General features: G+C 38.8%; 2 protein-coding genes across 3 annotated transcripts in view; one reads left to right on the top strand and one right to left on the bottom strand.

Annotated features, from left to right (window-relative positions):
- The window catches only part of arl13b.S (ADP ribosylation factor like GTPase 13B S homeolog), a 38,077-nt gene extending 17,740 nt beyond the window's left edge, over window positions 1-20,337 (bottom strand). The window contains exons 1-7 of the mRNA XM_041583288.1: window positions 20,079-20,337; window positions 16,527-16,597; window positions 15,859-16,108; window positions 1,973-2,077; window positions 1,473-1,504; window positions 500-510; window positions 147-349 (exon numbers count right to left, since the gene is read on the bottom strand). Coding sequence (XP_041439222.1) covers window positions 147-349; window positions 500-510; window positions 1,473-1,504; window positions 1,973-2,077; window positions 15,859-16,108; window positions 16,527-16,581 — 656 coding nt within the window. The 5' untranslated portion in view covers window positions 16,582-16,597; window positions 20,079-20,337. The remainder of the gene's footprint in view (window positions 1-146; window positions 350-499; window positions 511-1,472; window positions 1,505-1,972; window positions 2,078-15,858; window positions 16,109-16,526; window positions 16,598-20,078) is intronic.
- Window positions 7,380-15,198, top strand: stx19.S (syntaxin 19 S homeolog). Of its 2 annotated transcripts, none has more exons than XM_018248168.2 (2): window positions 7,380-7,696; window positions 11,947-12,921. In XM_018248168.2, exon 2 carries the CDS (start codon window positions 11,997-11,999, stop codon window positions 12,873-12,875), a length of 879 nt encoding a protein of 292 aa, XP_018103657.1. In that variant the 5' UTR covers window positions 7,380-7,696; window positions 11,947-11,996; the 3' UTR covers window positions 12,876-12,921.
- Window positions 20,338-25,971: the final 5,634 nt, after the last annotated feature.

Below are 25,971 nucleotides of genomic sequence, written 5' to 3'. Positions count from 1 at the left end.
TCGTTGTATACTAACAAATTTACAAAAAAAAATTGATGTTACTGGTCCTTTAAGCTTTAGTTCTTTTTATGGTCTTAGATTAGTGATGATAGTGGGTTAGTGAGTTGACATTAAAAGGATGGGAAGGCAACATGGACAGATCAAACCTCTCCTCCCGAAGCCTTTTCACTCTCTCCGCTCTTTCCCTCTTGTCTTGCTCTTCTTGTGCTCGTTGCTCTGCCGTTTCTTTCCCAATACGCTCGTGCAACGCTTCAAAATCTTTTGCTATGACGCGTAACAACCAATTTAAGCCGTTTTTGATGGACTTATCAATCTTCTTCCCGTGACCAATGGCTGCTGAGCATGGCTCCTGAATATAGCAATATTAAGGATTTCATAGTGCTCATTGCTCTTTCTATACAAAATTAATTCTTTACTGCTGAATGTAAAAATTCCATCTTGAATATTTTTGTTATAATCGACATTTAAGTGACATTTAAAGGGTATCTGCCCCTCCCACCAAAGCAACACCTAATGAAAATTGAAGTATATTGGAAAGAAGTCATGAATTTAAAGTTACTAGTAAATGTAACTGCGACTAAAGGGGTGGTTCACCTTCAAGTTAACTTTTAGTATGTTATAAAATTGCCAATTCTAGGCAATCTTTCAATTGGTCTTCATTATTTATTTTTTATAGTTTTTTAATGGTTTGCCTTCTTCTTCTGACTCTTTCCAGTAGCAATGCACCAAATTCAGGATTCAGGCAGAATTCTGCCTTTTTCAGCAAGATTCGGATTCGGACGAATCTTTCTGCCCGGTCGAACCGAATCCTAATTTGCATATGCAAATTAGGGGCAGGGAGGGAAATCACCTGAATTTTTGTCACAAAACAAGGAAGTAAAAATTGTTTCCCCTTCCCACCCCTAATTAGGATTCGGATTCGGTTCGGTATTCAAATCTTTAGCGAAATATTAGTGGGTTCGGCCGAATCCAAAATAGTATCCCTACTTTCCAGCTTTCAAACGGGGGGTCGCTGACCCCATCTAAAAACAAATGCTCTGTAAGGCTACACATTTATTGTTATTGCTTCTTTTTACTGCTTATTTTTCTATTCAGACCCTCTTCTATTCATATTGCAGTATCTTATTTAAATCATATATATATTAAATCAATGGTTGCTAGGGGAATATGGACCATAGCAACCAGATTGTTGACATTACAAAATAGAAAGGCGGCTGAATAAAAAGCTAAATAATTCAGAAACCAAAAAATAGTAAAACATGAAAACCAATTGCAAATTATCTCGGAATATCAGTTTTTACACCATAATAAAAGTTAATTTAAAGATGAACAACCCCTTTAAAAGCATTACAGGCAGTCCTCGAGTCACAAACTTTGGACTTACATACAACTCACACTTACAAACAGAGACTATTTCAGTAACATACTATGGTTTGCTTGACTTATATTATCATTTAGCTTTAATAAACTACCTGCCCCAATCTCCTCAGGTGTACGTTCTCTACTGCAGAGACCAGAAAGGTAAAAATAAATAAGACAATCTTAAGACAAACATCTGTTTATTGCATTTAATAAGTAAATATATATATATATATATATATATATATATATATATATATATATATATATATATATATATATATATATAAAAATATATATATATATATATGTTTTAACTTACATACAAATTCAACTTCAGACCCTATCTCTTACGTAAACCGGGGACTGCCTGTATCAGTTGCCCACAGGTCTATTGCATAAGACAGAAATAGATGTTTAAGAAACAAAGGAAAGGAACATATATATATCTAATATATCTAAGAAAGACAGAAGAGAAACCACAGCTTCCTGCCTCTGGGGGACTAGGCTTAGGGAACAAGGGTAACTAGACATTACATGGATACAGTAGTACAGGATAATTTATTCCACCAAGCTAACAAGACAAGTTTATATGATGGAAAATGATACTCACTATCTGACTAGGCATTTGTTGTCGTTCACAAGCTTTTCCAAGGAGAGAAACTCTATTATGTCTGTTTCTGACAAAGCGCCTTCCCGGTCCTGTTTATTAGCCAGCCTGCAAAGCAAATATGTAAAGGTGAATTGATTTAAAGGATAACTAAGGCTTAACAGGAAGCAGGCTAGAAATGCTACACATGGCTCATTTATAACCACATGCACATGTGCGGCTGTGGGAAAAGGCAGTTTTTGCACAAATTCATGCCCTTTGTCAAAAAGTACAAGACTTGCATCCAGAGTCACTCATTGCACATTGACATCATTTTGCTTATGCTACTGCATTTGTTACACATTTCCTTCACGTAGCTGCAATTACACTGGAATTATGGGGGGGGGGGGTTACGGCAACCACAGCCCTTTAGCAGTAAAGATCTGTTTCTCCAAAGATGCCCCAGTAGCTCCCCGTCTTCTTTTCTGCTGATTCACTGCACATGCTCTGTGCTGCTGTCACTTACTGAGCTGAGTCTTGCTGTATCAGCTTCTGGCAGATATTATTTGACTTGCTCTCTTTTGATAATTTATGACGATCCCTAAACAGCCCAGAACACACTGAGCATGTGCAGGGTCAGGGTCAGGCAAAGATGTTTAACAAAGTTACAAGATGGTGACCCCCTGTGACCAACTTTGAAAGCATAAATCATATGTTTGATTGGGCTTGTGGCGCAGTAAGTTCATGTTTATGTTTTGGTCTTCTTTATATATATATATTTTTTTATTTATTTATTTTTAAATTATTTACCATCTGCTTCTAACTTTTGCCAGTTTTCAAACGGGAGTCATTAAAGGACCAGTAACATCATTTTTTTTTTTTTTTACAAAATTCGTTAGTACAAAAAAAAAACACCAAGACAAATTATACTTTAAAATCGCAAACTCTTTATTAAGAAATAACTTAAAGGCGACAGGGCGAACATCTATCCATTGGCGCTTAATTTCTCCTCCCTGGCTATCTGCTGCTGCATCCGAGCTACTGTGGTTTTTAGGGATTTGGCCTTTTTCAGCAGAATTCGGATGCAAATAAGGGGCGGAGAGGGAAATCTCATAACTTTTTGTCACACAACAAGGAAGTAAAAGACGTTTTCACCTTCCCACCCATAATTTGCATATGCAAATTAGGATTCGGTTCGGTATTCGGCCGAATCTTTCCCAAAGGATTCGGGGGTTTGACCGAATCCAAAATAGTGGATTCGGTGCATCCCTAGTGGTTTTAGGAAAGAGAAAGGCTGTGTCAATTTTGGATGGGGAGACCAGCCTGTTTTCTTGCAGATAAAGGGGCTGTCAGGCTGGCCCTGCTGACGCTGGGGGAACTGGTGGCCGAGGATGAGGTGTGAGGGGAGAAGGAGTGCAGCGCATTTTATCAATGCAAAGTGAAAAAATCCGCTCCTCTTAAATTGGGATCCCCACTCCTGTAGCGGGAGGACCCCATGATAGCACAAGGGGGGACCTGGGCAATATCGTTATCCTAATAAAGGCTGGAGGGAAGCGAAAAGCAATGACCATGACTAGCATGCCAGAGAGCCTTAGCAGCCCAGTGTCAGGCAAGGCGGTGTTCATGGAATTTGGGCCTCTGAACCAGCAAATGCCTCCTTCCCCCATGTCTCATGGGCACTACTCAATGCACGGTCTGCACTCCCACCACGACACTTCACACAGCGGCGCCTCATCATTCTCCAAAGCCCTGGGCTACTCATATGTCAACTCGGTGAGCAGCCATTCCTCTAGCCCCTACATCAGTAACGTGCAGTCCTACCCCAACAGCTCCAGCCTCAGCCAGACTAATGCGCGCACATCAGGACTGGGGTTGCTATGGGCGCTACGTTCACAGAACTGGCTGCTGCTTCTCCCAGACGAACAGGGGCGCGGGCAGGCTGAGATGGATAGCCTGGAGGTACTTTACTAATGTAGGCTCTCTGGCATGCTAGTCATGGTCATTGCTTCTCGCTTCCCTCCAGCCTTTATTAGGATAACGATATTGCCCGGGTCCCCCCTTGTGCTATCAGGGGTCCTCCCACTACAGGAGTGGGGATCCCAATTTAAGAGGGGTGGATTTTTTCACTTTCCATTGATAAAAAAGAATGGAAATGCGCTGCACTCTTCCTCCCCTCACACCTCATCCTCGGCCACCAGTTCCCCCAGCATCAGCAGGGCCATATGTACTGTGCATAATCACCGCTCTGAGGCAAAGCCTGTCAGCCCCTTTATCTGCAAGAAAACATTAGGCTGGTCTCCCCATCCAAAACTGACACAGCCTTTCTCTCTCCTAAACCCACAGAAGCACGGAAAGTGGGACTAAGGATGCAGCAGCAGATAGCCAGGGAGAACAAATCGAGCACAGCTGGATGGATGGTCGCCTTTTCTGAAGAGGAGCGGAAGCTGAGTTTTGGTAAGTTATTTCTTATTAAAGACTTTGCAATTTTAAAGTATAATTTGTCTTGTTGTTTTTTATTTGTTTTTTTATAAAAAAAAATTTGTTGATGTTACTGGTCCTTTAAGGGTACAAATGTATCGTTATTGTTACTTATTACTTGTCTTTCTATTCAGGCCCTCTCCTATCCATATTCCAGTCTCGTATTCAATTCAGTGCATGGTTGCTAGGATAATTTGGTCTCTAGCAACCAAATTGCCGAAACTGCAAGCGGAATAAAAAGCGAAATAACTCAAAAACGAAATGATACAAATTGGAAATTGGAAGCATTCTCATAATAACACTTCTACATCATACTAAAATATAACTGAACAACCCTATAATAACATATTGCCATGGATTATTGTGCTCCGACATACACGCATCATTTTAACAAATATTCAGGTGGTTATTTATTAAAGTCTGAATGCTAAAAACTCCAAAATTTTGAGGTTTTTTTTACTATAAAAAACTTTTTTAAAGAAAAAACTCTAATTTTTTGAGATTTATTATACCACAAGACTGCAAAAAGTCAGAATTTGAAAATACTCTTCAACCTGGCGAGGTCCTGTAGAAGTCAATGACAAAAGTCCTATTTGCAATTTGAAGATATCATTGTCTGCGCTGGGTTTCTTACGATAATCCGCCAATTTCATGAATAATTCAGACTTTTCAGGTGTCAAATCTGAAAAATTCTGATTTTTCGTGCAACAATCTGAAAAAGTTGCCGTTTTTCCTGATCCCATTTTTTTGGTGTTTTTTTATTGATAAATAAGGGTAAATCGTGGATTCTAGTTTGGTCGGACTTTTTTTATTTTAAAAATAATCTGACAAATTCGGATTTTGATAAATAACCCCCTTAACATCCCCTGTGTAGAACACTGGAGTACTTGCGTTTGTTTTTAAAGGTGTGTGATGCTGGTACACGGTAAAAGCAATAATAATACAGCATCTAACTGACTTACTCCCATTACAAGATGAACCCAGGTGTAAGAACTGTAAACAAATTAATCTTTCATCCTTAATACAAATATTATTAAGCCCCTGTGTGCCAGTGGTCTTACCTATTGGCTACTTTTGTTCATTCATGTGAGTAGGGCTGCCATGCTGAAAAGACCTTGTGTTACTCAACAGGAACCCAATATAAAATGCATTCATAACTGTTGTAAACTCAGTTAAAAATCTCAGCTGTCAATCAAATATTGTCTGCCCCTTACCCCCTAGAGGCGGGGCAAGCAATTACTTTCACTTTCCATTCAGCACTTCCTAGATGTCACTGCTCTCCCCACATTCCCCCGTTCTCTTCACCATTTAATTGTGTAACCAGGGCATGGGGATGGACATTGGGTCCCCCATTCTGGTGCACAAACAAGATTCTGAGATGATACAAGGCTTGTCTTAATAATAGTCTACACAAAATGGCTCCTGCCTGCTTGTTATAATTATGAATTCCCAGACTGAAGAAAACAAGATTCAACTAATTTATAGAGTGTAATTAAAGTTCATTTTGCTTGACTAATGTGATAAAATAGGATTTGGAATATTTTTTTTTTTGGGTGACGAATCCCCTTTAATCAGTACTGTCAGGATCAGTTAACACAAAATATAGGAACAAAACGGAATTCAAGTTTTCAACCTGCAAACCTAGGGCTAAAGACAATACAGGTACGGGATCCATTATCGAGAAACCTGTTATCCAGAAAGCTCTGAATTATGGAAAGGATGTCTCCCATAGACTCAATTTTATCAAAATATTTTTTTTTTTTTAAATTATTCCCTTTTTCTCTGTAATAATAAAACAGTAGCTTGCACTTGATCCCAACTAAGATATAATTAATCCTTATTGGAAGCAAAACCAGCCTATTGGATTTATTTCATGTTTATATGATTTTATAGTAGACTTAAAGCAGAACTAAAGCTTAACTAAATAAAAATGAGTTCAGCTTTCGTGAAGTCTACAATGCTAATGTGCATTTCATCCTAAGGGTGGAAGTCTGTGTATTATTGCTATTTAAAGGAGAACTAAATCGTAACTAAAGAAGTAGGGTAGAAATGTTGTACCTTATGTTTTGGGCTTCTGCACTTGCCCTAGGCAACCACAGCCCTTTAGCAGTAAAGATCTGTGTCTCAAAGATGCCCCAGTAGCTCCCCATCTTCTTTTCTGCTGATTCAATGCACATGTTCTGTGCTGCTGTCACTTACTGAGCTTAGGGACCCACTCACAATATACAGTACACATAGAATAGAAATGTCACAATATAAGGCTGATTAGTAATTAATACAGATAATTACTACATGGCAGCACAGAAACCAGTGCAATTAGCTTCAGAATTTAATAATCAGCAAACCTGTAGCATCAGCTTGTATTACAGACCAACCTCATTTTCTGCTGGATAATTAGTGACGAGCCCTAAGCTTAGCTTCTCAACAGCCAATCAGAGCCCACTGAGCATGTGAGTGTCACAGACACTTTCCAAGATGGTGACCCCCTGTGACAAGTTTGAAGTCCTGGATCATTGCTGCTATTGACAAGCTGAAACTTTAGGCTGGTGGAATAAATTCAGTATATAAAATATGGCATTTTTAGCCATATTGATTCAGGGTTTAGTTCTCCTTTAAGGTATGAAGATCCAAATTACAGAAAGATCCTGTACAACCATACACTTTCAAGTGCAAATACATTAAAATTCTAGATTTTAATATATAGCAAATGATGAGATTACAGCCTCCCAGTGCAGCCTGGGACATATAGTTCAGAACGAACTTTAGGCAGAAATTGTGTATGGTTACTATAAGAAAAATTATAAGTTTATAGTTAAAAATAATTGACTTGAGACAAGGGCTGCATTTTGTGTGTTACTGTAGCTTTAAATTTCAGTCTTATTCTTTGGATTGGTAATTTACATAATGGAGATCCGCCTCCAAACAAAAGACATTGCCTTATAACAGGCAGAACCAGATTCCTTGTGCAGCGTGTGCTCTCGGAGCATTGTGCTTTCTGTTGGATCTGAATAAGGAGCAATGAAAGGAGGACTGCAAATGGGACTGCTGAACTACAACTGCCATATAATATTAGATCTCAGTCTGTACCAACGGCACCAACAAACCTGTACGGACAGACTGCACCCCATCAGTCCTAAGACTACAAGACAGACACTGGCAAGGTATGTTGTACCAAATCTATAGACCGAATCTCCAACATACAGAAATGTTATAGTTCAGGTATGGGACCTGTTACCCAGAATGCTCGAGACCTGGGGTTTTCCGGACAATGTAAGTTTCCGTAATTTGATTCTTCCTACCTTAAGTCTACTAGAAAATCATGTAAACATTAAATAAACCCAATAGGCTGGTTCTGCTTCCAATAAGGATTAATTATCTCTTAGTTGGGATCAAGTACAGGTATGGGACCTGTTATCCAGAATGCTCGGGACCTGGGGTTTTCCGGATAATGGATCTTTCCATAATTTGGGTCTTCATGCCTTAAGTCTACTAGAAATTAATTTTAACATTAAATAAACCCAATAGGCTGGTTTTGCTTCCAATAAGGATTAATTATATCTTAGTTGGGATCAAGTACAAGCTACTGTTTTATTATTACAGAGAGAAAGGAAATCATTTTTAAAAATTTGGATTATTTGGATAAAATGAAGTCTATGGGAGACAGCCATTCCGTAATTTGGAGCTTTCTGGATATTGGGTTTCTGGATAAGGGATCCTATACCTGTACAAGCTACTGTTTTATTATTACAGAGAAAAGGGAAATCACTTTTTAAAATGTAGATTATTTGAATAAAATGGAGTCTGGGAAAACTGACCAATGTATGAACTAATTTGCACACGTTGCTATAGGTTACGTCTCAGTTGCTGGTGCAAGCCAATAAAAATAGTTTGTTAAGTTTACATTAGAGGCTTGGCCAGGTAGATAGGACAGGTGTGTTTTATTACCTTTGTAATATAGTTCGGTGTGAAATGTAGGAGTAGAATATTCTCGATAATCTCCAACTAGTTATTGCATTGTTTTGTACAACAATGTTGTTCTATAAAAAGTAAAAGAACGTGGTTTGAACTACATATCTCAGAAACCCAACCTGATTTGGCAATGGAGTTGTTAAGCTTTAAATTAACTTTTCGTATGATGTAGAGTGCGATGTTCTGAGACAATTTGCAATTGGTTTTCATTTTTTATTATTTGTGGTTTTTGAGTTATTCAGCGCTTTATTTCAGCAATCTGGTTGCTAGGGTCCAAATTACCAGAGCAACCTTGCACCGATTTGAATAAGACCCTGGAATATGAATAGGACAGGGCATGAATAGAAAGAGGAGTAACAACAAGTAGCAATAACAATAAATGTGTAGCCTTACAGAACATTTGTATTTAGATGGGGTCAGTGACCCCCATTTGAAAGCTGGAAAGGCAAATAACTAAAAAAAAGTATATAAGACCAATTGCAAAATTGCTAAGAATTGGACATTCTATATCATAATAAAATGTATCTCAAAGGTGAACCACCCCTTTAAGGGCAGAGACATGTTCAGATTGGGGGAGATTTAGTCGCCTGGCGATAAATCGCCTCTTCTTCGGGCGACTAAGCTCCCTGAACTGCCTCCCTGTGGCTGGAATCTAAATCGTCCGGCGGGATGGCACTAAAAAAATAATTATATATATATAGATATATATCTATATCTATATATCTATATCTATATCTATATAGATATATATCTATATATATATATATATCTATATCTATATATATATATATATCTATATATATATATCTATATATCTATATCTATATATCTATATCTATATATCTATATATCCATATTATATATCCATATTATATATATATATATATATATATATATATATATATATATATATATATATATATATATATATATATATATATATATATATATATATATATATATATATATATATTTGGGCAAGGGCAACCAGACTTGTTCAATCTGGGTTTTACTTTCAGTAATGCTCTCTCATCCAGGTCTAACCTGATACAGAATAGCATTCTGTGCATACTGTGGATATTAGATGAATACCACCTCCAGTTTCTCCAGTAGGCCAGGACCTGTCTATAGACAATGCTCTGCTTGAGATCTAATCAACAACTGAAAACCTGGTTGATCACAATCTTTCTTTTGTGCACCACTGGGCTAGGGTGTGTGCTTTTTGTGCATACCAATATGAAGACAATAAAAGTGTAAGAATATAGTCTTTTGTGTGCCCAGTGCATTCCTTTTGTAGAAACAAGATGTGAATGGGAGCTGGAACAGCAGAAAGTGAAAAGCATTCACAAAGCTGTTGCTCCTCTTCATATTCTTTCAGTCAACCAAACGCATTTTTTCTTTCAGGACCAATGATTATGATTCACCCGGATATAGCTATTATAGATATAAGACCCCCCACACACACACTTTCCATTCATGCTTAGGCAGCACAATTTAAATTGGCAAACTGCTATGGCAAATCTGGGCATATATGGCCAGCTTACTACTGTTTTAAAGGAGAACTAAAAATGTATGTGGCTAAAAATGCCATATTTTACATATTGAACTTATTGCACAAGGCTAAAGTTTCAGCTTGTCAATAGCAGCAATGATCCAGGACTTCAAACTTGTCACAGGGGGGTCACCATCTTGGAAAGTGTCTGTGACACTCACATGCTCAGTGGGCTCTGATTGGCTGTTGAGAAGCTAAGCTTAGGGGTCGTCTCAAATTATCCAGCAGAAAATGAGCTTCCCCTGTAATATAAGCTGATGCTACAGGTTTGCTGATTATTCAATTCTGATGCTAATTGCACTGGTTTCTGTGCTGCCATGTAGTAATTATCTGCATTAATTACTAATCAGCCTTATATTGTGACATTTCTATTCTATGTGTACTGTGTATGAGTGGGTCCCTAAGCTCAGTAAGTGACAGCAGCACAGAGCATGTGCAGTGAATCAGCAGAAAAGAAGATGGGGAGCTACTGGGGCATCTTTGAGACACAGATCTTTACTGCTAAAGGGCTGTGGTTGCCTTGGGCATGTGCAGAAGCCCAAAACATAATGCAGAACATTTCTACCCTACTTCTTTAGTTACGCTTTAGTTCTCCTTTAAATAGCAATAATACACAGACTTCCACCCTTAATGAAATGCACATTAGCACTGTAGACTTCACGAAAGCTGAACTCAATTTTATTTAAGTATAGAAATGAAAAGAATGTGGTTAATGACCTCTAGGTGTTTTGTATTGTTTTTATTAAAGGAAAAGGAAAGTAGTTAACCACTTGGGGGTGCCAAATGCACCCCCAAGTGAATGTATTTTCTTACCTGAAACCCCAGGCCAGTGCTCCTATCAGCAGAAAACTGCACTAGCCCTGGGTGAGCACCACGGAGCACTTCTCTTGCAGCTTCTCTGTCTTCTTGCGGCTGCACTTGCGCATTAGAGTGAAAAGCCGAACTAAAAATATGGCTTTTTCATTCTACTGCGCATGCGTCTGCCCCGAGAAATTTGAAGACAGAAGAAGCTGGAAGAGGATTGCTCCATGGTGCTCGCTGATATAACCCCGGGCCGGTGCAGTTTTCTGCTGATAGGAGCACCCGTCCGGGGTTTCAGGTAAGTAAATACATTCACTTGGGGGTGCCTAACATTTGGCAAGTGGTTAACTACTTTCCTTCTCCTTTAAAGGATAAGTAAACCTTTAAAATAAGTGAATGAAAAATTGATCAGAGTGCTATTCTACATTCACATTCATTATTTATTCTTTTTTCATTTCAAGATATTAAGGGATACATGTACTTTTAATATGAATGAATTTTGTTACAACAGCGCCACCTGCTGGTCAGTCTCCAGCCAGTCTGACCACCAAGTAGTCAAGGAAGTTGTCAGTTGAAAGAAAGAAGCTGCTCTAAAGTTCTTCTGCTTAGGAAAGATATGAGAGAGGTTTCTAATTATTTTTCTAAGCAGTAGAACATCAGAGGAGCCTCTTTCTTTCTCCTGACAACCTCCTTGACTACTTGGTGGTCAGATAGGTGGGAAACTGACCTAAAGTTCTTCTGCTTAGGAAAGATTTTGTTATAACAAAATTCATTCATATTAACAGTACATGTATCCCTTAATATCTTGAAATGAAAAAAGAATAAATAATGAATTTGAATTACAAAAGTGCTTAGAATAGCACTTTCGTCAATTTTACATTCACTTATTTTAAAGGTTTACTTATTCTTTAATGAATCTGGCGAGTCATTAGTAGATTGGAACACCAGTGCCTTGGAAGGCGAGGGAGCCATTTTCCACTGAGATTTTCTCAAATTCACTTTAATTTTTTTTCACTGTACTCTTATATTCCAGGTGCCAAGCTTTCAGCCCTTCACTCATGTTCACAACAACAGAGGGCCCTTAAGTCCGACATCTCCTTTATAATTCATAATTATTTATTACTGTATATTCATGAGTGTTTACTATAACATACAACCTATGTGCACCTGGTTTATTTCTCTTTTATTCCTTCTCTAGGTATTTGTAGAACATATTTTCTGTTCTTTCCCACTCCATAAAGTGCCAAAATGAGGGATCGCCTTGAGGAGTTTCTGCAGAAATCCAAAGAACTGGAAATGTGCAAGGAGACACAATCCCCTTCAGTGGACCAAAAGGAACCAGATGAGCTACAGCAGCAAGCTGTGATTTTCGAAAGAGAGCCAGTTGTTGACAGTTTTTTACATGAAATACAGAAACTGAAAAATGAGATCAGTGAACTTTCTGATTCTGTGAGCAGGTTTGGCCAGGAGCAAAAGGTCCTGGTATCGAGCATGCGAAGGTTTAGCGTCATGAAGAGGGAGGACAATATTACGAAGGTTATCAGAGTCCAAGCAGAAAACATTAAAAAACATCTGGATTCTTTATCCCAGGTTGCAAAAAAAGTGGAAGCGGATCATGGGCCAACATCTGGAGTTACCAGGATAATCAAGGGTCAGCACTTGGCTCTGTTCACAAAGTTCCAGAATATCATGCTCCGGTACAATGAGACCATTGCCTCTAAACAGTCCAAATGTAAAACCTTCATCATTAGGCAGTTAGAGGTAGCCGGGAAAGAGGTCTCTGAGGAGGAGGTGAACAAAATGATGGAGCAAGGAAAATGGGACATATTCAACGAGAACTTGCTCACCGAAGTCAAAATCACCAGATCGCAGTTGACAGAAATCGAGCAGAGACACAAGGAGCTTGTTCATTTAGAAAATCAAATGAATGATTTAAAAGACATTTTCCTCCAGATTTCTCTTTTGGTGGAAGAACAAGGGGGAATGATAAATAACATTGAACTTTCTACACAAAACACAGAAAACTATGTTCAAGAGACAACAGAAAAATTCAGACTGGCGGCAAAATACAAAAGGAAAAACCCTTGCAGAGTACTCTGTTGCTGTTGTTTCCCCTGCTGTAAATAAGTATAGGTTTTATTAAAAGGAACACTGGAGCGGTTCAGCAGATATACTACCTGGGATTGTTTTTTTATTTTCTAGAGTGACTGGGAATTATCGTGAAGGTGGACAGTTGCTTGGCAAGTCCTCCCATTACTTGTGAAAGTAATGACTAAATAGAGCCCTTTTAAGCATTGCCAAACCAAACCTTCTAAAACAGGGGTTTCCAAATGGTGAGGCTGGCCCACATATCCCAGAAATACAGATCCTATGCTTAGGGGCTCCCAGACTAAAGGCCAGTTAGAATTTGGAAAGAATAAGAATTACTGCTTATGAAAGATTTGAGAAAGGTTTCTCATTTTTTTCCTAAGCAGAAGAGCAGCCTCTTTCTTTCTCCTGACAACTTCCTTGACTACTTGGTGGTCAGACTGGTGGGAAACTGACCAGCAAGTGGCGCTGTTGTAACAAAATTCATTCATATTAACAGTACCCCTTAATAGCTTGGAATAAAAACAAAATAAATAATAAATGTACATTGCAAAATTTCATAGAACAGCGCCCTCATCAAATGTATGTTTTTAAACCTTATATAATACACAAAAGCCGTGAATTTCTTGTAAATTATATCCTTATAAACGGGGAGTTCTGATGCCATCAGTTATAAATGGTGAGTTCTGATGTCATTTCTGTCACATGACTTACTGAAACTTGTGTATTATAATAAATAAAGTACCCCCAGTTGTTAAATATGAGGATTTTATGTGTGTTTTTATATGGTCATGAAACTCCTCGGTAACTTATAATATCCTTATATTTTACAAGAGGGGGTACTTTATTTACTATATAATACACAAAAGCCATGAATATCTTGTAAATTATATCCTTATAAACGGTGAGTTCTGATGTCATCAGTTATAAACGGTGAGTTCTGATGTCATTTCGGTCACATGACTCACTGAAACTTGTGTATTATAATAAATAAAGTACCCCCAATTGTAAAATATGAGGATATTAGAAGTTACCTCGGAGTTCCATGACCTGTATAAAAACACTCGGCCTTCGGCCTCGTGTTTTTATATGGTCATGAAACTCCTCGGTAACTTATAATATCCTTATATTTTACAAGAGGGGGTACTTTATTTACTATATAAATTACAGAAAAATATACAGAAAGAGAGCATTACCCAACTTAGCCATAAGGGGGCGAAATAAACGCCTTCCTGATCCCAACAGGAGGGCATATTTAATTAAGGGGCGAAAGCTAAAATTTGGTGTCCCCCACACCCCAAACAAAAAATAAAATTTGCCATAACATCAGCAGTTTGCACTATATTAAGTTTGCACTGGTGCACATTCACATCTTGTTGCCTGGTGAAATTTCGCCGCTGCAAAATTCAGCCACGTGACCCTTTCTCTATATATTAATTATATCTTAGTTGGGATCAAGTACAAGCTACTGTTTTATTATTACAGAGAGAAAGGAAAACAATATTGTGTTTCCAAACAAGTCACTCATACCTATACATCATCCTTATAAACAGAATACATTCCCTTTAGGGCAGTTGCACACAGGAAGATTTGTCACCAGTGATTTTTTATATGTGGCTGCAGGCGACAAATTTTCCAAAAATGCCTCTCCATTGCCGGTAATTGAAATCACTGGTGGTATGTCCAACTGATCGCTAAATTGGGTGAAAATGCCTCCGGGCGAAGCTTCGGGCAATTTAGCGAACAGTTGAGCATACTGCCAGCTATTCCTATTACCGGCAATGGAGAGGCATTTTCAGGAAATTTGCCACCTGCAGCCGCGTCTAAAAAATGGAGGGTGACAAATCTTCCCGTGTGCCAAGGAGAACTAAACCCTAAAAATGAATATGATTAAAAATGCCATATTTTATATACTGAATTTATTGCACGAGGCTAAAGTTTGAGCTTGTCAATAGCAGCAATGATCCAGGACTTCAAACTTGTCACAGGGGGTCACCGTCTTGGAAAGTGTCTGTGACACTCACATGCTCAGTGGGCTCTGATTGGCTGTTGAGAAGCTAAGCTTAGGGCTCGTCACTAATTATCCAGCAGAAAATGAGCTTCCCCTGTAATATAAGCTGATGCTACAGGGCTGATTATTAAATTCTGATGCTAATTGCACTGGTTTCATGTAGTAATTATCTGTATTAATTACTAATCAGCCTTATTTTGTGACATTTCTATTCTATGGGGCAGATTTATCAAAGGTTGAAGTGACATTTCAATTTAAAAAAATCGAATTTCAAGCTAATTTTTGTGTACATGTGGACTAGGGAATAGACCAAATTCGATCCGAATTTGAAAAAAAATCGAAAATTCAAAATCATGTACTGTCTTTTTTTAAATATTCGACTTCAACCATTCGCCATCTAAAACCTGCAAATTGCTGTTTTAGCCTATGGGGGACTGCCTAGAGCTTAGAAATTTGGAGTCAATTGGTAGACTTTTGAAAAGTTTTTTTTTGGGGGGAGGGGAAACTTTGAATCTTACGATTTGAATGCACTATTACTTTGATTCGTACAATTTGATTTCGATCGAAAACTGACCTATTCGGCCAAAAAAACCTTCGATTTAATTTCGGTTGGTCTTTTTGAATTTCGAAGTTTTTTAAATGCGAAATTTGACCCTTTATGAATCTGTCCCTTTGTGTACTGTATATTGTGAGTGGGTCCCTAAGCTCAGTAAGTGACAGTAGCACAGAGCATGTGCAGTGAATCAGCAGAAAAGAAGATGGGGAGCTACTGGGGCATCTTTGGAGACACAGATCTTTACTGCTAAAGGGCTGTGGTTGCCTTGGGCTGGTACAGAAGCACAAAACATAATGTACAACATTTCTAGCTACTTCTTTAGTTAGGCTTTAGTTCTCCTTTAAGAAAATGAGCTGTTTGAGGATAGTACATAAATCAATTTGTTCATATTTTTACTTTAGTTCTCCTTTAATGCAGTAGAAGCAAATTCTTTTGGACCTAGTGTTTTTACTTACACCAGTACAGGTTTCCCAGAGATCCTGGGATGTCTCAGAACCTCTGCTATGGTTTCCTTTGTTTCCTCCATCCGTCCCACATCGCTGGAATCAATAACAAACACCACCCCATAGGATTCTGCATAATAGTTTTTCCAGATTCCTCGAATTCTCTTCCCACCACCGAGATCAAACATCGTGATGTCAAATCTCCACTGTTTAATGTCGGCTTTCGAAAACCCAACAGTTGGAGCCACGTCTTCTGGAGACTCTGATCCATAAACGACAAATTAGTGCATTGAGTACAATCACCAAAAATCCTTTGAACAGTGTAAATATAAAAATAGAAAGATTTGCACATTATGCATTAATTTCTTCTTATATAATAGATACATCACTATTGTGAAAATTATTTCTGCCCTACTGATTCAAATTTAACCCCCAAATCCATCACAAAAGATTGGGCCGAATACCGGACCAAATCCGAATTTGCATATGCAAAATTAGGTGTGGGAAGGGGAAAACATTTTTAACTTCTTGTTTTGTGACAAAAAGTCACGATTTCCCTCCTGCCTCTAATTTGCATATGCAAATTAGGACTCAGATTCGGATGGGCAGAAGGATTCGGAAGGACAGAAGGATTCGGCAGCTATAACATGCTTGTATTCAGATACATCAATACATCCTACCTCCTTGGATTCCCTTCACAGTTGCGGTTTTTCCAGCGTTATCAAGTCCCACCATAACCAACGTCACCTTTCTATAGACAAAAAAAAAGACTTTCATTCCTAATTCCATTTACATGACTAAGGGGGTTATATATAAAATGTATTTATTAGAACTGTTTCCATGGTCGAGGTTGGTGCTTTTAAATTCGAAATTTAGAGTTTTGACCAAAAAGAATTTAAATTCGAATTTACCATTCGAACCTTAGTAAATCTGCCCCTAGATATTTTCCCATTAAAGGATAAGTAAACCTTTAAAACAAGTGAATGTATAATTGATGAGGGTGCTATTCTAAGCACTTTTGTAATTTACATTCATTATTTATTTATTTTCTATTCCAAGATATTAAAGGAAACGTACTGTTAATATGAATTGAGTTTTGTTACAACAGCGCCACCTGCTGGTCATTTTCCCACCAGTCTGACCACCAAGTAGTCAAGGAAGTTGTCAGGAGAAAGAAAGAGGCTTCTCTGATGTTCTTCTGCTTAGGAAAGATGTGAGAAAGGTTTCTAATTTTTTTCCTAAGCAGAAAATCAGAACAGCCTCTTTCTTTCTCCTGACAACTTCCTTGACTACTTGGTGGTCAAACTGGTGGGAAAATGACCAGCAGGTGGAGCTGTTGCAACAAAATTCATTCATATTAACAGTTCAAGTATCCCTTAAAGGGGTTGTTCACCTTTGAGATAACTTTTAGTATGATGTAGAGAGTGACATTCCAGGACAATGTGCAATTGGTTTTAATTTTGTATTATTTAAGGTTTTCGGGTTATTTAGCTTTTTATTCAGAAACTCTTCCATTTACATTTAAAGCAATCTGGTTGCTAGGGTGCAAATTACCCTATCAACCATGCATTGATTTTAAAAAAAGACACTAGAATATGAATAGGAGAGTGACTGATTAGAAAGATGAGGAATACCAAGTAGCAATAACAATTACATTTGTAGCCTTACAGAGCATTTTTTTTTTGTAGATGGGGTCAGTGACGCCCATTTAAAAGCTGCAAACAGTCAGAAGAAAAAGGCAAATAACTATAAAGCTATACAAAATAAATAACGAAAACCAAATTTAAAAGTTGCTCGGAATTGGAAATTCTATAACATACTAAAAGTTACCTTAAAGGTGAACCACCCCTTTAATATCTTGGAATAGAAAATAAATAAATAATGAATGTAAATTACAAAAGTGCTTAGAATAGAAGCCTCATCAATTTTACATTCACTTATTTTAATGGTTTACTTATCCTTTAAGTTATAAAACCACTGACATTTAAATTATAAGACTATACATGGCAGTTACACCTCGCAAGGATTCCTTATAGTCTACATATTATCTATCAGACATATCTATCTATCTATCTATCTATCTATCTATCTATCTATCTATCTATCTTTCTACTATCTATCTATCTATCTATCTATCTATTGTCTCTTATCTATCTATCTAAAAGTCAGGTTTCTTATAAAAACGGTACTTATTTAATTAAAGTATATCGGAGATAGGTTTCTTTTTTCATTAAAGAAAGTAAAAATTTGATTTTATTTTTTTGCTTTTACATACCCTTTAAAGCTGGCCACAGACGCAAAGATTTGACCGTACGAATCAACGTACGATCGGACTTCCCCATCTCCCGACCTGCCACTAACCATTCCGATTAAAGAAAGTACAAAAGAACAGATCAGCCGAAGTTCTGCCCCTGACAGCAATCGTACGAATCTGAGTGTGTCTCTGCCCTTAGAACATAACCCTGCAACTAACTGTCTTTGAGTGCAGTGGTCAACTGGCTTTTTGATTAGATCTTTGAATCGGATCTTGGAAACTTAGATCTTGTAAAACAAACATCACACGACCCAGGAAGCACCATGTTTGCTTTCGTTGCCAAAGGCTACCAGCAGCAAGTTGAATGGCAGCTCCCACTCACAAGAATACAGACAATAAGGGGCCAGTGCAAGAACGTTGTTCACCTTTAAATCATATTTTAGTATGATGAATATAGTGATATTCTGAAAGAATTTGCAGTTGGTTTTCAATTTTTATTATTTGTGTTTTTTGAGTAATTTAGCTTTTTTTAGGCAGCTCCCCGGTTTGCAATTTCAGCAATCTGGCTGCTAAGATCCAAATTTCCCTAGCAACCATGCACTGATTTGAGTAATAAACAGGAATATGAATAGGAGAGGGACCGAGTAGACAGATTAGTCCTAAAAAGCATTAATGACAATACATTTGTAGCCTTACAGAGCATTTTAAGGGGTCAGTGACCCCCATTTGAAAGCTAGAAAGCGTCAGAAAGGCAAATAATGAACTATAAAACAGATAATGAAGACCAACTGAAGCATTGTTTAGAAGTAGCCATTCTGCAACAGATTAAAGGTTAACTTAAAGGTGACCCACTGGAGCCCTCTCATGGGGTCTGAGAGCCCAACCTGAGAGAATGAAAGGAGCTCAGGAATGTACCAAGTTCAAGAACACAGAAGGCTGGATGCTTGTTGGGCAAATTACACAAATATACATTTTCCACCATGGGGAGACTAGGGAAATTGTCCTCTCCACCCCTTTGCCTACAGACAGAACAGCCAGGGTTGCCAGGTTGGCGGTTTTCCAGCCAAATTGGGCTACTTATTTAAAGCCCAGGCTGGTTTTGAAAGTACAAACTAGCTATTTGGGCTACTTTTTGGGCCTTTGGATAGTTTGTACTTTGAAAACCGGCCCTAATGTGCCAAGCCGTCGTCTCTCAATGCATGTTGGGTAATGTAGTTTTTTAACAATCGTTTCGGGATTCGGCCGTTTTCAGCAAGATTCGAATTCTGCCGAATTCTTCTGCCCAGCCGTACCAGATCCTAATTTGCATATGCAAATTAGGGGCGGGGAGGGAAATCACATGGTTTTTTGTGACAAAACAAGGAAGTTTTCCCCTTCCCACCCCTAATGTGCATGTGCAAATTAGGATTTGGTTCGGTGTTCGGCAGAATCTTTCACGAAGGATTCGGGTGAATCCAAAATAGTGGATTCGGTGCATCCCTATTATTTTTTAAAATAATATTTGTATTAGGGACTTGTGGGGCCCTTATGCCTCCTGAGCCCCCCACTGTAGTTACGCCACTGTTGACGGGTGAATCTGTCCCATTTTGCGACGTTGAAAAATGTGCAAAATTTTAAAAAAGGCGCAATTTTCACATATATTTATTTTTTTCGACTTTTTCACTGCGCATATTGGGCTATCTTTTGGGCCACTTTTTTGCTAGTTTTGGGCTGGTTTTGTAGAGGACTTTGGCTGGTTTTGAAAATGAAACCTGGTAACCCGTAGAATTATTCTTTTTTATTTGAAGCCAATAAATAGCTGCTCCCAAACAAGGACATTAAGATACACACCCATTGACAACAAAGATAAACATCTTCTTGCCGAACTACAACTCCCATAAACCCCAGCAGGGATTATCTGTAAACTGCAGTTCGGCAAAAGCCCATTCTCCTATTCTTGCAATGGATTTCCGACACACCACGGACCTAATTCACCTACCGACAGTCCTATTATCGCTACCGCCACACTGTTCATCCGCTAGCTGAGCTCCCAGCAAAACAGCGCGCCGCCATTGTATTGCCAAAGGCAACAACTGGGACGTCCCGGGCAGCCATGTGACCGCCTTACCGCGGCTCCTTATTGGCCCATGGTTTAAAGCGAGACCAGAGACGCGGTTTCTATGGCTACAGAACAGCAGCCATGTTTGGGTAGTAGAGAATGGTCACGTGATCGCGCTTTCCATAGCGAGTCTGCTCGTCTAGGGAAAAGGGGCGGCTTATCCAGACCCTCAAATCTCATGTCGCGAGATTGTGACGTCACTGATTCCCTTTGCTTTAGAAGGGAAAAAGGAATAAAAAGTGTATTTTCCTGGTGTGGTTGCCTAAACTATGAAATATGCGCCACTAGCAATAGTCAACTTAAAGTCATTCATCTTTGCCTTTCTGTTTGGAGCTACTGCTTGTGCCAAGGAACAACTACAGAAAAATCTTAAAGGGGTGGTTCACCTTTAAGTTAACTTTTAGTAGGTTATAGAATGGCCAATTCTAAGCAACTTTTCAATTGTTTTTCATTATTTTCTATAGTTATTTGCCTTTTTCTTCTGCACTCTTCGTAGCTCTCAAAAGGGGGTCACTGACCCCGTCTAAAAAACAAATGCGCCGTAAGGCTACAAATGTATTGTTATTGCTACTTTTTATTACTCACCTTTCTATTCAGGCCTCTCCTATTCATATTCCAGTCTCTTGTACAAATCAGAGCATGGTTGCTAGGGTGATTGGGACCCTAGCTACCAGATTGCTTAAAATGCAAATTGAAGAGCTGCGGAATAACAAGCCAAATAACTCAAAAACCTTAAATAATAAAAAGTGAAAACCAATTGCAAATTGTCTCAGAATATTGCTCTCTACGTCATATTAAAAGTTATCTGAAAGGTGAACCACCCCCTTTACATATATCTAGTTTTTTTTGTTGAACCCTGTGCAAACAAGGTTCAGGTTGGTCACAATTTAGAAACAGAGCAAGGGCTAATTTATTTTGGGTGAAAGTGACTCTGGTTCCAACGTCGACATGTGCAGGTTCAGTAGCCGCAGGACTGGCCATAGGGTTGCCACCTGGCCAGTATTTTACCGGCCTAACTGGTAAAAATGATTCTTGACCCCAATTTTATTAATAGGGAGAAAAATCTAAATATACAGGAAGGCCGGTATTTTTTTTCAAAAAAGGTTGCAACCCTATGTGGACATTTAGGGGTTTATTCAGTGACTGGGTGAAAGGGAGTTTTCACCCTTAAATTAACTTTTAATATGATGTCGAGAATGATATTACGGGACAGTTTGTCATTGGTTTTCATTATTTATTATTTGTGGTTTCTGAGTTATTTAGCTTTTTATTCAGCAGCTCTTCAGTTTGCCGTTTCAGCAATCTGGTTGCTAGGGTTCAGATTAGCAATACCAATACATTTGTAACTCTATAGAGCATTTGTTTTGTAGATGGGGTCAGTGACCCCCATTTGAAAGCTGGAAAGAGCCAGATAGAGTTGCCACTAGGGTTTCCACCTGGCCGGTATTTTACCGGCCTGGCCGGTAAAAATGATGGTTGATCCCAATGTTATTAATAGGGAAAAACGATAAATATATAGGAAAGCCGGTATTTTGTTTCCAGAAAAGGTGGCAGCCCTAGTTGCCACCAGTCCAGTTTTCACCCGGACAGCCCGGTATTTTGAAGGGCTGCCCCGGTCAAAGCTTGCTGCCCAGGTTTTCCAAATAAGGAATTCCCCATGACTGACATGGTGATCGGCCAATCGCCACATCATAGCCCCACCCCTTGATGTCCTGCCCCTCCATGTCACGGCTCTGCCCCCTGCCGGTCTCCACTGGGGGAAAAGGTGGCAACCCTAGAGACTGAAGAAGAAGGCAAATAATTCAATAACTATAAAAAAGGAAAAAATTAAGTCCATTTAAAAAGTTGCTTAGAACTGAACATGCTGTAACATGTTAACTTAAAGGCGAACCACCTCTTTAAAGGGACAGATTAGGGTAGAAAGTCACCATCTTGTAGAGCAGAAGGGTTGGCCGAGGGTTACCTACAGTGGGTGTGCATGAATATTCTCATGTGTGGCCAGTACACTGGTGCATAAAGCTGAGGTTACAATTTACAAATGGTCAAAATCAGTTTGTTATCAGTGGATGGCAGTTTTATTTATGCATTTATTATATTGGGCACACTTTGTTTTGTTTGAAAATGCATGTTATGTACCATGGCTCTTAGTTGAGCAAACACCAACAAATAAGCAATTGTTTGCAACCTTGGTGACCTGGAAACAATCTGATTGCTGCTGTGTGTCCAGCACTTTTCTTGTATAATATTTCGGCAGCAACGGCACCGCTGAGTTGAGATAGAGTCACAATTGGCTTTTTTTTGGCATGTAAATTTAAGTCGAGCAGGCAGATAGCACGGTTGGTAAATTCGCTAGAGCGGTGGACCTACTCTAGTGCTACTTCGCACTCTTACGCTAAGCGAAGTTGCGCAATGGTGAAGGGACGTAACTACGCTAATTCACTACTTGCGGATCTTACTGAACGTTACCTCTTGCGCCAGAATTGCCTTCACCACATCAGACCAGGCGAAGTGCAATAGAGTAGATAGGGATTACTTAAAAAAAGTTGAAATTTTTTCTAAGTCCCAAAAAACGATGGCTTCTTTTCCTTTTTTGAGGGTGATAGGCTAAAAAAGATCGTACATTTTTTTGGGGGTACCCTCCTTCCCCCCTACATTTCCTAACCTATACTATACAGTGGGCACATGTGTAGGGCAAAATAACAACTCTATTTTATTTTATGAAGGTTTCCCGGGCTTATGTAGTGTAATGTATTTGCTGCTACATATACGTCCATTTTATTTTTAACTTGGCGCCGTATGCAAATTAGACACCGCTAGCGTAACTTTGCTTTGCTTGATGAATTAACGCTAGCACAACTTCACTTCCGTTCATCTCCCTGAGCGCAAATTCACATTTTAGTGAATTTGTGTAGCGCTGTCGAAACTACGCCTGGCGAAGTGCGGCGAAGCTGTCGCTGGCGCAACTTCGGATCTTAGTGAATTTGAATTCTCTTCCGTTACCCTTTACAGATCAAATATCAATGACCCTCTACACAACTGTTCATAGGAAAAAAAGAGCTGATATGGACGAAATAATACAATATTGTATTGCAAATGTGATTAGACAATATTGCTGCCTATGATGGGGTTTAGGTTCCCCATGCTATCCTCTTTATCCCATGGAGGAGAGATTTTTGTGTGCCGAAGAACACATCATTTTCAAACTCAATCAAAGGCAGAAGTAACTCTTTAAAGGAACAGTAAACCCAAAAATGAAAGTGTTTTCAAGTACCGGTAATTAAAATATTATGCACTGGTAAAACTGACCTGCTTCAGAAACACTACTATAGTTTATTTAAACAAGCTGCTGTGTAGCAATGGCAGAAATTGAAAAAAAGCTGTATGGCACAGGTTTAATAGTGGATAACAGATAACACCATTATGTTCTACAGAGCTTATCTGCTATCTGCTGTATAACCTGAGCCTTTTCTCCTTTGAGTGACTGCCCCCATTGTTACACAGCAGCTTGTTTATATAAACTATAGTAGTGTTTCTGAAGCAGACACAGCAGTTTTACCAGTGCAGGGCAACACTACATTATATTTTTATTACTTTAAAACACATTTTTGATGTTACTGTTCCTTTTAATGACTTGCCATGTGGACATCTATCTGATATCCACTTATCACCCTGGGACAAATACAAGATAGCGATGAAAATCAAGAAAAGTCCCAGAAATCTTAGTAATCAAAAGACTCCTTGCAATTTTTCCCTTGATATCTACCTTGGTTCCAACTATGCCTCATCTTGTCTCATGGCTGTCAAATGTATATAAAGTGCATTCACTTTATCTTGTTACTTTCCTATTAGTAGAAATTGTAATTTTCTATCTAAGTTGTTCTCTTTTGGAATGTTAATTTCCTCCAGCATCCCATCTGTCTACTCAGTATGATCCTTTCTTATACAAACCCCCCAGGCCCTATGTTCAGATTCCTTATGGCTGCTGAGAGTGTATCCTGTGCATAGCTGATCTCACAGGCCTTTCATCTCTTCGACAGACTAATAATGTATGTGTTCTGCTGTGCTAACATAGAAATCTACCGTTGGCTAACGTCCTGATGAACTGAATATTTCCAGTTGATAAGTGGTCCATGGCAACTTGTTTGTATACTGGCTAGTTTGCAGGAGAGAGATGTTACTTAGAAATGCCTTGGGATCACAGGGTCTGTGTTCAGCCATGTTTATCTCCCTAGTCCCCTGAACATGAAGCTGTCTTGACAATCTCATATTCACACTGTACTGTGCACTGGTCTGGCTGCTGGAACCAGTGACCTACCAATGAAGCTCCATCTTTGCATGTCCCAGCTGAGGAAGAATATATTAGACAAAGTAAGCCTAACCTGGCCATACAAATACAGATACATTTGTATGAAACAAGGTTTCGCACAAGTTTTGGTACTTGTGTGATGGCCCCATATACCAACCCAAACACGCAAAACAATATGACGACTGCCATACTGTTATACCCCCTCATAGGGTATCAATCCATTCAGCCTGTGCATGGGCATCCAATGTATGGTAGTCCATATGAAGTAGCATAGTATAAAACCATTTGAGTCAGTCGGTTGGCTAGCTCTTGGGCCCAGTCTGTGTTTGACCACCTTAAGCATGTCCCACTGCTCTGGTAATTTCACATAAAGATCAGAGCCCCTTCAATCCAGCTGTTTCAAATGATAACCATTGTTCATTTAAATATTACCGTAGACCGCTGCGTGTTTTGCTGGTGCTGTTTAATTATTTGATGATGATGCTAGCCAACCTTGTCCTTGCAGTACAGACATTGAATTGCTGCTCTGTTCTTCTTTTGTTCTCATAATACTGTATATAATGGAAAAGACCAGTGGTATAACTGGCAGTTAATGGACCTGAAAGCACTCACCTGGGACCTCAAACCAGTGCTATTTTCTGAAAATTGCCCAGCTGGGTGCACATGCACAGTGAAAAAACGGACCTTGCATTCTACTGCACATGTATGATTATGCCCTTTCTTCTCCTTTAATAGCAACAAATTCTCAAGTTCAAATAATGACATGGAGACAGTGCTATGGCAAAATCTGTGAGGGTCACCGGCTTTATTTAATTAACAAAACCAAAAGGCACACCATTACCTCTTTCTGTGGCTCCATAATAAGAAAAAAAAAAGGGAAAGATGGGGGAATGGAACATGCCGAAGTGAGGAAAACTGTGACCTTGCTTTTTTCCAGTGGCGCACCCTTTAAACCAGAGATTTTGACTATTTCTTGAAGAAACTTTAGATTACTTATGTGTATTTCATGTCCTTCATCAAATAAGTCAGTGATCCCCAACCAGTGGCTCGTGACTTGCTTGCCAAGACCTTGGATATTAACTATAACACTAGTTAAATGAACATCCAAATCCTAACCAAATGGTTCTTTTCTGCCAAATTCTGTCTTATATTTTAAGCCACTGACAAACATCCTGACCTTGTAAGTCATTCCTTATTATAGCGTAAGTAGTTTAGTATATATGCCTTTTATATTTCATCTCTGCTACAGCTATATTGAAAGCAGACCTTTACCCCATTGTTGAATGTTACAAACCACAAAGCCCAGTAGTATTTGAATTGCACAATATAAACAAATATAAAGTCCGTTTTTTTTGGGCCAGTAGATAAAATACGTTTAGGCATTCACATGTTGCAGATACAGCAAACATTATCCACAATGTGCCGAGGTACAAACTATTGGAGAAAAGTAAGTTATCTGTCCATCTA

Source organism: Xenopus laevis, chromosome 2S (genome assembly GCF_017654675.1).
Source record: "Xenopus laevis strain J_2021 chromosome 2S, Xenopus_laevis_v10.1, whole genome shotgun sequence".
Taxonomy (NCBI): domain Eukaryota; kingdom Metazoa; phylum Chordata; class Amphibia; order Anura; family Pipidae; genus Xenopus; species Xenopus laevis.
This window is presented reverse-complemented; position numbering and strand designations above follow the sequence as displayed.